At 61.9% G+C, this 16366-nt stretch overlaps 1 protein-coding gene across 1 annotated transcript in view; it reads left to right on the forward strand.

Annotated features, from left to right (window-relative positions):
- The first annotated feature begins 99 nt into the window (after positions 1 to 99).
- The window catches only part of EMID1 (EMI domain containing 1), a 27300-nt gene continuing 11033 nt past the window's right edge, over positions 100 to 16366 (forward strand). Inside the window, exons 1-10 of the mRNA XM_070400167.1 lie at positions 100 to 200; positions 7109 to 7222; positions 7659 to 7762; positions 11292 to 11375; positions 12561 to 12622; positions 13555 to 13675; positions 13884 to 13934; positions 14004 to 14090; positions 14928 to 15077; positions 16065 to 16183. Coding sequence (XP_070256268.1) covers positions 100 to 200; positions 7109 to 7222; positions 7659 to 7762; positions 11292 to 11375; positions 12561 to 12622; positions 13555 to 13675; positions 13884 to 13934; positions 14004 to 14090; positions 14928 to 15077; positions 16065 to 16183 — 993 coding nt within the window. The remainder of the gene's footprint in view (positions 201 to 7108; positions 7223 to 7658; positions 7763 to 11291; positions 11376 to 12560; positions 12623 to 13554; positions 13676 to 13883; positions 13935 to 14003; positions 14091 to 14927; positions 15078 to 16064; positions 16184 to 16366) is intronic.

A 16366-nucleotide genomic window follows, 5' to 3' on the forward strand; every position in this document is an offset into this window, starting at 1 on the left:
GATCCGCGCGTCCGGGGCGGCTGGCGGCGCGGGCGGCGTGGACGGCAGGCTGGGGGCGGCGGCGGCGAGGGGCCGCGCGCGGAGGGCGCCGGGCGCAGCATGGGCGGCCCACGGGCCTGGGCGCTGCTCTGCCTCGGGCTCCTGCTCCCGGGAGGCAGCGCCGCGTGGAGCGTCGGGGGAGCGCAGTTCTCAGGACGCAGGTAAAGGCTGCCCCCCCACTCCACCACCACCTCTGTGCCCTGCCAGCCCGGGGTTGGGGGCCGGGACGCCAGGCACTCCTGTCCCCCCACCCCTGCAACCTTCGTGCATGCCCGGACTGGGAAAGGGACCTGGTCCCCAACCGCAGTGCCAGCCCAGAGCCGGGTCAGGGGGGGGGGGGGGGGTCCAGGGCCGCTCCACTATCTGGCAAAGGCTCCCCAAAGTGCGGGGGTCCCCTACTCCATGTGTCTGGAACCGACAGCCTTGGCAGCCTCCTCCAACACCCCCCCCCATTTCACCCCGGAGTCCCAGAGGAGGGGGAAGGGGAACAACGGGGAGAACCCCCCTCCCCCGGACGCCCCTAACCCAAGCCTCCACCCCTTCACCCCCTGCCGTGCACATAGGAAAGCCCAGGACATCCCCCAGCTGACACTTCGGGGACTCGCCTCCCGTTTCCTTGCTCCTGTCTGTTTTTAGTCCTGGCTATTTATTCACTGGGAGGAAGAAGACTAGGGTGGAGTTTCAGTGCCCCTGGGTCAGTGCTGGCCCCCAGGGACCTGGCATTTTGGGCAGAGATAGGGAGGAAGTACTGTCTTCCTGCCGCCCTCTCAGGAGCCGAGGGCGTTCTCTCTGCTGGTGTTTTTGGGGCATCTTCCAGTGAGAGGGTCCTTCATACACAGTGACCAGATGAAGCTTGGGAGCATGTGTTCCCATTTAACAGATGAGCAAACTGAGGTCCCGGAAAATTAACATGATCTTCTAGGGCAGTGATGGCAAACCTTTTGAGCCCGGCGTGTCAGCATTTTGAAAAACCCTAACTTAATTCTGGTGCCGTGTCACATATACAAATTTTTTGATATTTGCAACCATAGTAAAACAAAGACTTATATTTTTGATATTTATTTTATGTATTTAAATGCCATTTAACAAAGACAAATCAACCAAAAAAATGAGTTCGCGTGTCACCTCTGACATGCGTGTCATAGGTTCGCCATCACTGTTCTAGGGCCTAGACTAGGCTCATGGTCCATTAATAGGAGAGCTGGGATTCAAACCTGTGTGTTTCTGGCCCTGATGACACTGTTTGAACCTGCCTGGCCCCTGTCCTGGCTGCAGCCCTACCCCTGCTGCTGTCCCCTCTTAAGGGGCCAGCCCAGCAAACAATACAGAGTAGCCAGGCCTCTTCAGGCCCTTTCATCGTATTCAAATGCCTGCCCAGCCCCCACCCCCAAGGCCTCACTTTTTAAATTCTTTTCAGAAATTCTCCTTGCCCAGTGAGTGGTCGGTCAGGGGGGCCAGCATGCCTCCGCTAGGCTAGCAAGAGCAGGTGACCTGGGCAGGGCTGGAGAGGAGAGGTGGCTGAGGGTTAGAAGAGCCGTTGTCTGAGGTAGGGGTGGGCAGGTGGCAGCTGTCACAGCCACCACCTCCTGCGGGCTGACCACCGCAGGCCTGGGCTGGCTATTTCACCTGCACCCATCGCTTCCAGAACCGTCCCAACTGCCTTAGGAGGCAAGCGATTTTGTGGCCCCTGTTTCTTAGAGGAAACTGAGGCCCAGAGAGGGGACATGACCTGACTAGCACAGGGATGTGAGCCCCCAGGGTCCCAGGTGCTAAGATGACTGAGACTCTGACCTGGGAATTCCCGTCGTCAGGATCAGGATGATGGTCCAGGGGACTTAAGTCCAGGACAAGGCCTCCCAACCTGGGTTCCTCACCTCCCCCCCGCCCCGCTCCAGGGTTTGGATGGGAACAGGATGTGACTGCGGGTCGGTATCTGGTTGTGTCTGGGGACTGTCGCCCTATCAGCTCACAGAAGGCTCACCGTGGCCTGAGCATCACAGAACCCCGGGGGCACTGCTGTGGCTCCATGACACAGACTGAGGCCTCAAGAGGAGGAGAGGCACCTCAGTCCAGGCCCTCAGTTCCCACATCCCAGGTCCCTTTGACCCAGCAGAGGTCGTCAGCTGGCAGGTGTGGGAAAGGTCGGTGGGTCATGGTGAGGCGCGAGAGGTCCCGGCCCTGGCTCTCCCCCCCACTCCCTGTGTGACCTCAGGCAGGTCCCCGTTCCCCTTCTGCTCCCCTCGTCCCCTGCTCCCAGGCCTGCTGTCAGGATGGACAAAGGACCCGCCAGGGCCCTGACATAGTGGTTCCTGTGATCACCAGCCCTAGGTGGGGGAAGGGACCCCTGGCTGGAGGAATCCGCAGGCCTCCCTGCCAGGACTTCCCCTTGTGGCCCCAGCCCAGCATCGTAGGAGACAGCATGGGGATGTCTCGCCCCATCAGCCCTCCCTCCACCCCCAGCCCGGCGCCCCAGGCACCCCTTGGCAGCCGAGGGACAAGAGGCAGAAAAGAGGCTTTGTGCCTGGGGAGGGGGAGGCCCGGGAAGGCATCCAAGAGGCCGCCCCCAGCCCCAGGAATGCTGTGAGACTTTGAGACACCCCTCCACCCCCCAGAACCAGGGTGCCCTGGGGCTGTGCAGAGCTGGCTTGGCTCACCCTTTACCCCTGTCCGTCCCCCAATCCCTGCTGGGCCTGCTTCCTGCCCTTCTGGGGTCTCTTCCAGCCTGAACCCTCGCCTAGACTTAAAGCCATCCCCCGTGTCCTGGCCAGGCCTCTTCTGCCTGCAGTACTGGCTTCCTGTGGGCACATCCTAGGACCCAGGAGAGCGGGGAATTCTCTTCCCAGCCCTTCTCCAGAGAGCTCAGATCCCAGCTCCACCCCCACGTGGGTGACCCGGATGGGTGCTTTCTCTCGGAGGCTCAGTTTCCCCCTCTGTAACATGCAGAGCCTGACCATCCCTACCCTGTAGTCATGGGGAGGACTTCGTGGTGAAGGTACGGGGCTGGTGTCCCCACGCCCAGGGAAGGCCCTGGGCCACACCTGTGGGCTGGGGGGCCAGTGTCATAGTCCAGGAACAAGAACCACCAAGGGCTGTTGGCACGGTGAGCCAGCGCGGCTGGAGGAGGACCTGCTGTCCCCATTTGCAGATGGGCAAGGTGAGGTTCGGGGCCTTGTCTAAGGTCACCGAGTTAGGCATCAGCAGAGCTAGGACTGGAACGTCACCTCCAGCAGGGGGTTCTGGCTCCAGTCACCCCACCCCCACCCTGTACGTCTCCTTTCTTTCCTCTCCTTTTCATAACCGCCCTTGGCCCCCAGCCCGCTTGGCTGCCTCCTGCAATTAGCCCCTATCTCTGTTCCGGATCATAGCCCTGGGCCCTGCCGAGACAAAGTCCCCTGGGCCCCTCATGGCAAGGGGTGGAGGGCTGGGGGGGGGGGGGGGGGTAGTGGGGACAGCTGGTTCCAGGCTGAGCTGGTCTGTCCTGTTTTCTCTCCCCCAGTGGCCTCTGGTTGGCAGGCCCAGGAGAGAAGGGCTGCCTCCTCCCGCCCCTTCACCCTTGCCCGTCCCACAGGTGGTGGCCCAGCCTCGGGAGGTTCTCAGACAGCTTATCACCCACCACACCCCAGGAAAGGAAGCCCAAGGGGCATCAGGACGGAGGCAGGGGTTCCAGGGGCGGCAGACATCTCTGGGGACCCAGGGCCACAACGCTCAGTCGTTCAGCAAACCTCTCTGCGCACCCTCACCTGAACCCCATCCCAGCTGCACGTCCTTCCCCCAAACGCTCAGGGCTGCTGCGACCCCTGGAGGTGCCCGACTCTGCTGGGGTCCTCAGGACTGAGACCCCAATGATAAATAGGGGTTTGCCGGAGAGCAGGAGTGTACACAGATCTGAGGTGCAGCAGAGGGGAGGGGGGCAGGAAGGTCAAAGAGGGGCCGCGGGAGTTGGGAGAGGGGAGCAGCGTATGGGGGGGAGCAGCGTGTGGGGCGGAGCAGGCAGGGCTCGCGGGGCTGTGGGAGCCACGGTGGGTGGGGACTCAGGTCTGTGCTTTACAAAGAGCTTCTGCTGCCTGGAACGTGGACGGAGGGGCCGGAGGGCAGCGGGGCCAGGCTGGGACCCTGGAGGGGAGCTCGGGCTCATCCCGGGGACAGTGGGGCTGGGTCTTCAAGGCCGGGGCAGGGTGAGGCATGGTTATTGGTGACACCCCAGAGAGAGGGGATGAAGGACTGACCTTGCACCCCATCTGGCCCGAGTGTCCCCTTCTCTCTAAACTGTCTCGCTAGCGGCCACCAGCTCCATGTCTCCTAAGCAGAGAATTCAAGCAAACTCCAGCCCGTGGGAAATAACCCAGGGGGGCATGCAGCAACCCACAGGGGGAGATCCTAATGAAGGAAGGAGAAGGAAAAATTGTTTCCTGTAGCTCCCCACAGAGGGCAGCTCGGGCAGCGGTGGGCAGTCACAGGCCATCTGCCCCGGTGCGGTCCAGGGCCACGTGTGAGGGCGCACAGCCCCGTCTCTGCAGGTGTGGGCCCTCATGCAAAGAGGATAGTCCTTTTTGTAGGATTTGCTTTGGTCTGAGTGTGTGCTCGAGTGTGTGCATATGTGTGTCCTATGTGAGTCTGTGTGTATGTACATGGGAGTTGTATGCACATCGGCATATGTGAGTGCGTCTGTGCGCATGTGCGTCCGTATGTGTCTTGTGCTCACTGCGTGTGCATACTGATGTGTGCATCTGTGTTTGCCTGTATGTATGATGCACACGTGTCTGTCCACTGGCATGTGGTCCTCATTCTGTGCCTGGGGCCCCCTCCTGTGTCTGGAGCCTCTGTCTTCTGCTCAGGGTGCTCCCTCTCTCCCTTCTTCCTTCGTTCATAAGGCCCCCGGGCCAGCCTTCACCGGCTGCAGGGAGCCCCTAAGCCCCCTTGAACGTGTACCCCACTTTTCGTGCATTTTTCTGGGGAGGAGCCACACCTCACATCACTTTCCCAAAGGGGCTTATGTTCCCCCCCAAACACAACCCCAACAGGTTTAAAGCCACCGTTCTATGGACCCAAAGGCTCTAAGGGTGGGGGGCCTTTTGGAAAGGTACCTCCTTAAACTTATAAAACCCCCATTGCTCGTTGGGAAAAACATTTCCAGCATAAGGCTAAGACCACCAGCTCTGGAGTCAGACAGACCTGAGTTCCAGCCATGATGTGTCACTCATCACAGGTGCCTAGGGCACATCCCAGACCCCGGAGCCTCAGTCTTCCCACTTGTAAAGCGGGGCTTATACTCGGGGGTGTGGCTGCTGTGAGCACAGGAGCGGGGACCCAGGGAAAGCCCCTCTGTGCCCCCAGAGGTGGCCGTTTGATGGGGGCGTGTGACTTGGCCTGACTTGATGCGCACAAAGCCATTCCCGTGCGTCCATGGGTAAACAGTGTTTGCTTTCCTTCTCTTAGTACATAGAAGTGCAGTCTTTCTCTGCGGTCTGCACAGGCCTAGTGGTCTGTACACGAGGCCTCGGGCTCTCCCACAGCAGCCGTGTCTCATGGTCCTGTCCAGGCTGCTCCCAGGTGTGCACTGCGGCCAGCGCCTGGCCCCCCTCCCGGGGAGTGGCTGGCCATGCCTCTGCTGGGCTCCCGCCGCCCCTTCTCCCTGCTCTCCCACCTCCATGCCTTCGGCTAAGCTGTTCCCTCCTCCTGGACTGATTCCAGGTGACACAGATGGTGAAGGGACTTCCCCAGGGTAGTAGCCTGGCCCTGGCCGAGGCCTCTCTCCTCCAGGTGGGCCTGGGTGGGGGCAGGGCAGCGGTTCGGGGGTGGATTTCAGTGGGGCGGGCACCTCTGCCGGGGCTGGACATTCCCGGCGCTCAGTGGCCCCAGGCCTGCACGGGGTCAGGGACCCTGCGTTTTTTGCCGGGGCCAGGAAGGGAGGGACCGTTTCAGTGACCCTTCTCAGCCTGAGCCCCCCCACCCACACACACACACCCCACCAGACTTTCCTTTGTGACCCGAAGCCCGGGGTCAGCAGGTTCCCAGGCTGGGCCTTCACAGAGCCGTGGACCGGAGAGGAGATAGGAACTGAGGCCTTAGAGATGGAGTTAGGGCCAAGCTGGGCCGTCCAGATTCCTGGCTTCAAATCCGCTCCACCCTGCACCAGCTCTGGGACATGGACAGTTGTTCCCCGCTCCCCGAGCCTCAAGGGTACCCTCTGTATAATGGGTGGGGGGTGCCTTCCTGGATCACTGTGGGAAAAGGATGTCAATACCCTTAGCATGCAGAAGGTGCTCAATATATGCAGTGCACTAGGATGATGAGTTAGCCTCTGGAGAAGTCAGTTCTCCATGCCTGGGACGGTGTACCTCCCGCCTGGCACACAGCGGGGGCACAAGGATAAGGGAGACGGGGCCTCTCCTCTCCGATGCCAGGGAGGAGCAGGCAGAGGTGAATCACCAGCTTAACTCAGCGTGACAAGCTACCAAGGGCTGCGGGGCAGGGAACCATCCGTTCCGCTCAGATGGAGGTGGAGGTGGGAAAGGACAGGGGGAGGTGACAGCACAGCAGCTGTGAGGGTGGGAGGTGAGGGAAGGGAGCTCGGGGCAGTGGGCCCAGCATGAGCAAAGGCCTGGAGGTGAGGGATCTAAGGCCTAGGGCTGAGGGTGGGGTAGGTCAGCCCAGGTTTCCATTTTATGATACTCCCTCTGGAGGAGGTGGGTGGCGGGGAGGCTGAAGGGCAGGATGGAGGGGCCGCTGCTGTCATCCAGGTGGGAGGCAGGAGGCAGGAGGTACTGGGGGCCTGGTCGGGTCAGGATTGGAGAGAATAGATGCCGAGAAGGGAGAGGCCCTTCAAAGACGCCTGCTCCCATCTTGTCCCCTGAAGTTCATTCCCCGAGAGACCCCAGCACGGCCACCCCTCTAGGGCTGTGGGATCCACTCCTCAGCCACAGCAGCACAGACTCCCACGAGGCCCAGAGGGCGCTGGAACTCGGGGGTCCTGGAGAGAACACAATGCTCCTCACTCACCCTCCGGGGGTCCCGGGCAGGGGCCTGGCTGCACGTGGCACCGAGCGTCCTCCCTGTGGGTCTGTTTCAGGAACTGGTGCTCGTACGTGGTGACCCGCACCATCTCATGCCACGTGCAGAACGGCACGTACCTTCAGCGAATGCTGCAGAACTGCCCCTGGCCCATGAGCTGCCCGGGCAACAGGTGAGTGAGACCGAGCGGATGGCATCCCAGGTGGAGGCACAGCATGGCCAGAGGCCTGGTGGTGGGAGTGCAGTGGGTGTGCAGGGGAAGGCTGGGGCCCCAGGGTGGGTGAAGCAAAGGGAGCCCTATGCCCATTCTCAGTACCTCCCTTTGTGTTCGTGGGGCACCCTGCAGGGCTTCCTGGAGGAGGGGTTCCACCATTCACCCACACACCTTCACTCAGGGAGCATTCACTGCTAGGGACAGGCGGCTCCACGTGCAGGGGCTGCCTGTCCAGTTGGTATCTAGATCCCCAAGGCTGGACGGTTGGGAAGGAATAGAAGGGTTGAATCCTAGAATGCAGGAGAGAGGCTCCAACGGGGCCTGGGAGGGACAGAAGACCCTGGGGACCAGACAGTGGGAGAAACAGCAGAGGGCCCTATCGGTATTCTTTCAGCTACAGAACCGTGGTGAGACCCACATACAAGGTGATGTACAAGACAGTGACCGCCTGGGAGTGGAGGTGCTGCCCCGGGCACTCGGGGGCCAGCTGCGAGGAAGGTAGGACTGCCCCCGGGTTCGGGCCTCATGCTTCCCCGAGGTGCTTGGGAGGGAGCAGTACACTGTTGCTCAGTCGTAGACACCGCAGTGTCCGGTGCCGTGCCCGCTGTGGTCCCCCGCACAGAGCTGCCAGCGAGGCCTGGCTCGGATATAGTTGGTGCCCGCTGTCCCACGGGTGTTGACTGCCTGCCTCGGGGGAGGCTCTCAGGGCCCCTGGAGAAACGTAATACATGCCGCGTAGCTCGTGTCTGCAGTCACACCACCTCGAGCCTTTCTTCCAAACATGGGAGCACCCAGACCTGCCCACGGGCTGTGGGAACAGGTCATGGAAGCAAAGGGCCACTGAGGTCAGTGGGTTGGGACGGTCAGACCCTTCCTGCTGGAGGAAACAGGCTCAGGAGGGCCCACGGCTCCTGAGGGGGAGTCAGGATGGGACCCCGGTCGGCCTGGCTCCCCAGAGGGCCTCGGGGATGGGAGGGCTCAGATGGGTGCCTCCCGTGTGGAGTGTGTGCCAGGCTCGCCCCACCCCACTTCTCTGCATGCCGTGAGGGTGGCTGGGGCAGAGCACCCCCAGGGGCACAGAGGAGGCAGCCTGGCCACATGGGCACCTGCCCCGCTGCTAAGTGGTCCAGGCCACTCCCACCCCTGCCGCCTGGCTGAACCTGATGAGAGGAAGGTTTCGGGCACCAAGGGCTGTGTTTCCAAGAAGGCCTGGAACCAGTCTGAGAACCAGGCCCGTGAGCACCTGGTGGAAAGGCGTTCAGGCCCCAGGGCGGCGTGTGAATGTGAACATCAGCTGCGGGACACGTTCTGATGCCAGAAGCACCGGCGTGTGAGACACGGCCTCCGCATCAAGGGACCGTGATGCTAACGGAAGTCACCATCCAGAGGTGCTTCCTGAAAGACTGACAGGCGTCACCTCCCTGGGACCTCACGGCAGCCCCGGTTCACAGAGGGGGCAGCAGAGGCCCCTGGGGGTCCTGTATGGAGAGGGAGAGGCAGCCACAAGGCCCCTGTGGGAGGCCAGGAAGGGAAGCGTGTGGGGAGCCAGGAGCAGCACCCTCCGCTCCCTGCGGGGAGGAAGAGGGGGAGGCGGGACCCGGGGACCAGGAGGAGAGCCAGCCGGGAGGGGCTGCTGCCCAGGAGGCCGGGGGACCTGGAGGTGGGGAGGGGCAAATCCCCAGGGTGTGGGGGCCACCGGGGCCTAGAGGGCCTGAGCCAAGGCAGGGCCTACCCAGACGAAGGCCATCCCGTCCCTGGCTCCCCTCTCAAGGGCAGATCTTCTCAGGCCTGTGGGACCATCATGGAGGGCAGAGCCAAGGTGGGGGCAGCACCCACACCCTTGTGTCCAGCAGCTGGAGGCTGTGCATCCAGGTACCAGGCTAAGGGCTGGGAGCTCTGGCACCCGTGAGACGGGTACACGACAGGATGGGCCGGGCCAGCCCTGACGGCTGCCAGCTCCCTCTGCAGGGCCTTCAGGCCCCAGCCTGGGGACGGGGTTATCCTGGGCTTCCTGGGCCAGGCCAGCGCCACCACACACCAGCTGTGTGGCCTTGGGCCGGGGACTCCCCAAGCATTGTGCAAGCGGTTGTGCAAGGGCCCGTGCAGGGGGCGGGAGGCTGCCGTTCAAGCAGCACCGTCTCGCCTGCTCCGAGGGCAGGGTGCCTTCGCTAACGGGTACCAGGCTGCAGGGCGCCTCTGCTAACGGGTACCAGGCTGAAGGGCACCTTCGCTAATGGGTACCAGGCTGCTCTTGTAGCAGCCCGGGCGCTCCTGCCCCGAGCCTCAGGGTCTCACCTGTGACACGGTCAGGATAAGAGAGTCTGCCTTCCAGGGATGTTGTGAGGGTGAAACGAAACAGTGAAAACCCTGTAGAGGGTGCAGGGGCCCCGGTGGGCACTGCATGTTATCTGCTGGGCTGGGAAGGGTCGGCCTCTCCCCACCCACAGGGAGAGAGCTGAGGAAAGGGAAGCCCAGGCCTGGAAATTCCGGAAAACTGCCCTCTCTGCTGGGCCTGGGAGTGGGAGTAAGGACACATGGGACATCGCTGGCCCATCTCGGGCCCTCCCTTCCTCTGACAGCCAGGCTTGGGCGGGCTCCCCAGCCGTTTCCCCTGATGGTGACTGCCCCCCGCGGTCTGTGACATGACCTTGGGGCCATAGAGCTGCGTCACCAGGGGCGACAGGGCAGGCTCCCCTGGCTGCAGTTTCCCCATCTGTAAAGTGGAGGTGAGCTAAGCACCCACTCACAGGGCGTTGAGGACAACGAGCTCAGACTGTCCACGTGAAGTGCTCAGAACGGGCCAGGCCCAGCGTGAATGCTGAGTCCCTGTGAGCTGTGACTACTATGATTATTACCTACCTTGTAGGATTGAGCTGGGCTACGTAAAACACTGAGTGCTGGCCATGGCACCCCCTCCTGCCCACAGAGCCTCCACTCCCTGCCCCCGTCCTAGGCCGCCAACCCTCCTTCCTCCATCCTGGGTGAGCTTTACCCCCTGCTCCGGGGCAAGTCACAGGTCCCTGGGGAGGGGGTGCTGGTGACGCAGGCCCAGCCTCGGCTCAGGCCGTGGTGGGACCCAGCGGGGTCTGGCAGCCTCCCTGCTGGGGTCTGGCCGGAGGGACCTGTCTGGTTTGAGTTCCTGGCGCCTCTCACTCCCTGCACCAGCCCACAGCCTGGTTCTGAGCTGCCAGGGCTGCTCCTTATTTGGATCTTGTCTCCCCCCAGTCAACACTCCGCGGCCTTAAAAGGCAGGCCCGGGGGGGCAGAGGGGAGCAGTTGCCCTGCTGGCTCCAGAGCCCCTCCAGCTGCACCCCCGCCTGCCCAACCCAGTTTGGCCAGCCCATCCCTGCAGCTGTGGAGAAAACCAGGCCCCCCAAAACCAGACCAGCCAGGCAGCCTGCTCCTGGTGGGGTGGTGACAGGGGTGGGCTCTGGGAACGGGCCTCCTATGCCCTCCCAGGCAGCCGGCCTCCCTCTGTTTTTCATTTAAAACCGGGTCTGGATTCCCTTCAGTGTCTTCTTACCAAGTGGGGCAGGGAGAGGGTGGACAGCAATGTCACCGCTGCCATTTATTGATGTGTGGGCCCTGTGCCCACATCGCTGGCCTCGGCCCTCGTGCCAGCCTGGGAGATAGAGTGGCCTTATGGCCCCTTTTTACAGATGGGAAAATAGTCTCAGAGAGAACAAGTCACACAAGGTCAGCAAGTGACAGGACTGGGACCCAACCTTGCATCTGTTACCGCTAAGCTTTTAACACAGGCAGCTCGTTGGGGTGATTGGGGAGCTCCCAGCCTCTCCCATGGCCCCTACCCATTGCCAGGCCCTCTCTCCCCAGCCCCATCAGGCTGACAGCCTTGTTCATGCCGTGTGACCCAGGTGTAAACTGCCCCACCTCTCTGGGCCTCTGTCTACCTCTGCACTAAGGGGAGTAGAGATCCCCGCTGGGGCTCGAGGGGCAGGTGGGACAGGGGCTCTGGCCAAACAAGGATGGCCGGGCCAGCAGGGCTCTCATCCCCACTGTCCCTCAGTTGCAGGCTCCTCTGGCTTCGTGGAGCCCAGGTGGTCAGGCAACGCCATGCGGCGGATGATGCTCCGGCCCACAGCCTTCTCAGGTGGGTCCTGGGGCAGCTGCGTGGGGTGCCCCTGGGCTAGGGGAGGCCTGGCAGGGGCCCCGGCAGTGTGGTGACTGCCCGAAAAGCCATCTCGGTCCAGCTGTGCGGGGTCAGGAGAGCGCCCTGCCCTTGCCTGTCCCAGGCTGCAAAGAACACCTTGAGGGGGAGAGGAAGGGCCCCTCAGGAGAGTCTGACCTGGGCCCAGCCACCCCGAGACCATGACCCCAAACTCTTGCAGACACAGGTCCACACCCCCAGTTTCCTCTTTTCATAGCCATGTGTACTTTTTATTGATTTCAGAGAGGAAGGGGGAGGGTGAGAGATAGAAACATTAATGATGAGAGAGAATCATGGATCAGCTGCCTCCTGCACTCGCCACACTGGGGATGGAGCCCGCAACCCAGGCCTGTGCCCTGACCGGAATCGAACGGTGACCTCCTGGTTCTTAGCGACGCTCAACCACGGAGCCACGCCGCCAGCTGGCTCCTCTTTTTATTTAAACTAAGCTTCCCTGAGCCTCTGCACTGTGAGAGGCACCGGGCCAGGTGCTTTCCATGGCAACCTGTTTAAACCTCAGAGTCGTGTCCCTGTCCCCCAGGAAGGCATCACTGTCCCCATCTTAGAGAGGAGGAAGCTGAGGGTCAGAGAGAGGGCGTGCCCTGCCGGAGGCCCCACTGCCGGGAAGGGGCAGCGCTGAGACTCTGTGCCTGTTACACACTCGTCCCCCCTTGCTCTGAGCTCAGTGTCCTCAGGTGTGAACGGGGGTGACCCTTGTCCTAAAGCACAGGATCAACAGTGCCCGGCCACCAGGAGGCTCAGTAACCAGCCAGAACTGTCATGAATAACGAAGGGGTATCGCCGAGGAGGCTGCAGGCTCCCGACATGGTTCTGGAGGGAGGGTCAGGGGTGGCACCTCTGAGGCCAGCCCGTTCCAGACGCTAATGTGTCCAGCAAGCCCAGGCAGCCCCGCCCAGGTGAAGCCACAGGATTTCCTGCCCGGTTTCCCGGAAAGGAGTCGTTTTGGATGCCAAGGCTGCAGGAGTTGGCTCTCTGGTCCTGCTCTGGGAAGCCTGCAGGGCATGGTCCCCCCTAAACAGGCCATTCCTGCAGCGTCTCCCCTGGGCTGGGCTGCCTCCTGGGTGGGGGTCCTCAGGTGTCCGTTCGCTCCCTCCATCCTGCCTCCAGGTTGTGTCAACTGCAGCAAGGTGTCAGACCTGGCAGAGCGGCTGAAGGTGCTGGAGGCCAAGGTGGGGTGAACAGCTGTCCCCTCATCCCCAGCCTCCCACCCCCTCACTGCACCCCATGCTCACAGCATCCACGGGCAGGCAGCTTCCCTGCCAGCCACCCCCACCCTCCCGTCTGTCCCAGCCAGCTCTCTTGGCCTCTCCCGCTGTGCCCCTGCCCGGGAAGCCTGCTCTTCTTCCAGGAGTCCCACGAAGGTCCCCCCCACTTGCACCCCCATTCCCATCCCAGCCAGATATTTGTAGACACCCCTAGGGTTCATGGCGAGGCTCCTCCTTGCCCCATCACCTTCATCCTTTATCCCCCATCGCCCAGTTTCAAAAGCAGATCATCTCTTGCACACTCAAACATTCTTTCAAAAAGGTTTGAACAATTAAAAAGTAAGACCCTCGTGTTTTCAGAAACATAAAAAACTCAGCACCGTGATAAACCTGCCCAAACACCATTCGCAGCCACGCCTGTGCCCCTGGAGAGGGGCCGTCCACGTGTAAGCATCTTTCTCCCAGATCGTGTAGAGGCATACACTGCCTGCACACCCTCTCCTCCGTTATTCCTTCCTCTGGGAGTTTATCTTAAGGAGATTAGAGGTGACGATGTTTACCAAAGTGTTCGCTGTTCACTGGGAAATTTGAAAACCAGAGAACAGAAGGGGTTGGTTGCATTATGAGGGAGCAGGCTGCTGTGGAATACTGGACAGCTGTGAACACCTCCTCCATTTTTTTAGATACATATTTTCAATTGATTTCAGAGAAGAAGGGAGAGAGAGCGAGAGAGATAGAGAGAGAGAGAGAGAGAGAGAGAGAGAAACATCAATGATGAGAATCATTGATTGGCTGCCTCCTGCATGCCCCAGCCTGCGGCCCATCAGCTGGCCTGTCCCTGGTGAGGCCCTGGTACCCACCCATCCATCTCTCTTCCTCTCCCTCTTTCTCCACAGGTGGCCGTGCTGACTGTCACCCAGCAGGAGGGGCCCCCAACCCCGGCTGCCCCCGAGGACCCCGCCCCTCTCTGGGGCTTCCCAGCTGCCCAGGGCAGCCCTGGAGATGGAGACCTGCGAGGTGAGTGGGCCGGTGGGGGAGCACACTCCCTCGTGGGGAATGAGATGCCAGTCTCTACTCTGCCGGCTCCCAGCTCCTCCCCCTTGTGGGCCTGGGTGGTCCCTGATCTCTCTGGGGTCCTGGGAGGCCCAGCAGACCCTGCCCCCACCTTCTCTGGTGGCGCTAAGGGCAGGGACTCTGGGTGACCCAGGACCCCCCCCAACTCCAGGGCTGCCCGGAGCCAGAGAAACCCCGAGGGCCCCGCTGCTCCCTCGAGATGGTAGGTGCTGGCTAGGGGGGCCGGGGTCGGGGCAGGAAGAGGCCAGAGCTGATGAGATTTCTCCCCCAGACCGAGTTGGTGCCCGGGGACTTCCCGGGCCCATTGGCCCCAAGGGAGACATTGGCAGCCGGGGCCCAACAGGAATGAGAGGCCCCCAGGTGAGTGTCCATGGCACTGCCCCCCTAACTTTCCTGGCCAGCCCCCTTCCCCTCCCCCCCCCACTCCCGTGGACCCAGGTTGGGATCTTCCTCCCCGACCCTGACATAGCCAGGGGTGGGCCCAGGGCCCCTGCCACTCGCTTGTCTCACTCGCCACCGTCCCAGGGGTGCCCCACTCAGGCCTGGGCTCCTCGAAACCCTCTTTTGTATTCACGTGGCCCGTGTTCTCTGGGAAGCTACTCCCAGCAGGCTCTGAGCCGGGGCACTGCGGGGGGGGGGGGGGGGGGGGGGGGGGGGAGGTCAGACCAGTCCTGCCCTCCTGGAGCGCCCCCGATGGGGAAGGGTAGACCTGGGCGGAAGAGAAACAGCAGTGCCCACCCAGGCGACCAGGGTTGTGATGGGGACATTGCAGGTAAGCGAGCCCCAAGGAAGGGATCCCAGACCCAGCCTGGATCAGGTGGGGGGTGGGGAGGGCTTCCCGGTGGGAGTGACATCTCAGGTGAGGCCTAAAGGATGACTCGCGGGTACACCAGGAATAGCAGAGGGAGGACTGAAAGAGGGAACAGCACATGCAACAAGGGAGAGGAGAACAATTCTGGAAACATTCCGCAAGTCAGTATTTACTGAGCACCAAGTGTCCATTGTCCTAACGCCCCAGGGAGGGCTGTGTTTTCTCTCCTAATAAAGGGCCAGGGAAGTCAGAGCCAGGAATTGCCCAGGCCTGTGGCCTCCAGAGCCCTCATCCCCGCTGCCCCAGGCTGCCTTGTCCTGCCCCTGGCAGCCGCCCGGGGCCTCTCTGCCTCCTGCATACCCTCCCATCCCCCTGGTTCTGTTGCAGGTCCACAGGGCCCCCCAGGGAGCCCTGGCCAGGACGGAGCTGTGGGCATCCCTGGAGAAAGGGGACCTCCAGGCCCCCCAGGGCCTCCTGGGCCCCCCGGCCCCCCAGCCCCCGTTGGACCGCACCACTCCCGGATCTCTGAGCATGGTGAGTCCCTCTGGGTCACAGCAGGTCTGGGGGGGGTGAGGCTGGCATAAGGCATCACCACAATGTTACTGCTGTCTACCGGGCACTTGCAGAGCTTGCTCTTGGTCAGCCACATGTCACCCAGTCCTCGACGGGCGCTGTTGTCCTCCTCTGTTCGCTGATGAGGAAAACTGAGGGCCAGAGAAGGGAGACCACACAGCCAGGACATGGGACTGGCTTCACACCCAGGCGGCCTCTGAGCCTGTGCTGGAGCCACCTGGCCTCAGGCCCGGCCGCCAAGCCTTGGAGCTGGCCAGGAGCCAGCCCTCTGAGCACAGGCAAGGTCATGGCCCAGCAGCAGGAAGTGAGCCCTGAGCTCCCAAGGCCACAGCCCTGCCCCTGTGCTCAGAGAAGCCCCGGCCCCCTCCACCCAGCTAGGCCCCGACGTTCATCCTTCACCGCCTCCCCAGCCTAACCGACATGTGTGATGCCAGAGGGTCAGAGGTTGGAGTGCCAGGTTCAACCCCATCTGCGGTCATATTGGTGCCCCATCCATTCATTCTCCCCTTCATTCCGCCTCACCATCCGCTCTCCCTCTCCAAGCCTCAGTTTCCTCATCTGTAAAATGGGAATAAGGACAGTGCTGACCTCCCAGAGCTCTGTGACACTCATGCACAGAAGCCTGGCTCAACGTAGGTGGTCCAATAAAGGGTAGCTTTTCTTATTATTCCCACTGGACATGTGACAGTACAGGCCCAGCAAGGTGGAGAGTCTTACTGGATGTCACAGCTAGACTGTGGCAGGGTTAGAACCCAGGTCTCTCTGCCTTCTGGGCCTGTGTGGCCAACACTCTCCCCCACCCTCACTCTCCCCCATGTCCCACAGGGCAGTCATAGCCAGCTTGGAGCTGTGGGCATCCCTGGAGAAAGGGGACCTCCAGGCCTGCCCCTCTCTGCCCAAGCCCCACCCCACCCAGCCCTGCCACACTCCTCATCTTTCCTCCTGCAGGGGACCCATTTCTGTCTAACACCTTCACTGAGACCAGCAGCCACTGGCCCCAGGGACCGGCTGGGCCCCCTGGGCCCCCAGGGCCTATGGGTAAGTTGAGTCCAGGCCTGGGGTTCAGGGTGGGGTTGAGACTAGCGCTGTGGCTGTCAGGAGGGAGTTGATGGTAGACTTCCTGCCATGGTACTCTGCATTGGTCTGAGGATATCCTGTCTTTTTTTTATTGCATTTATTGGGGTGACATTGGTTAATAAAATTACATAGGGTTCAGGTATCATTCTGTAATACATCATCTGTATATTGTA

Source organism: Myotis yumanensis, unplaced genomic scaffold (assembly GCF_028538775.1).
Source record: "Myotis yumanensis isolate MYYU_CA2020_CCGP unplaced genomic scaffold, mMyoYum1.0.hap1 SCAF_19, whole genome shotgun sequence".
NCBI lineage: Eukaryota > Metazoa > Chordata > Mammalia > Chiroptera > Vespertilionidae > Myotis > Myotis yumanensis.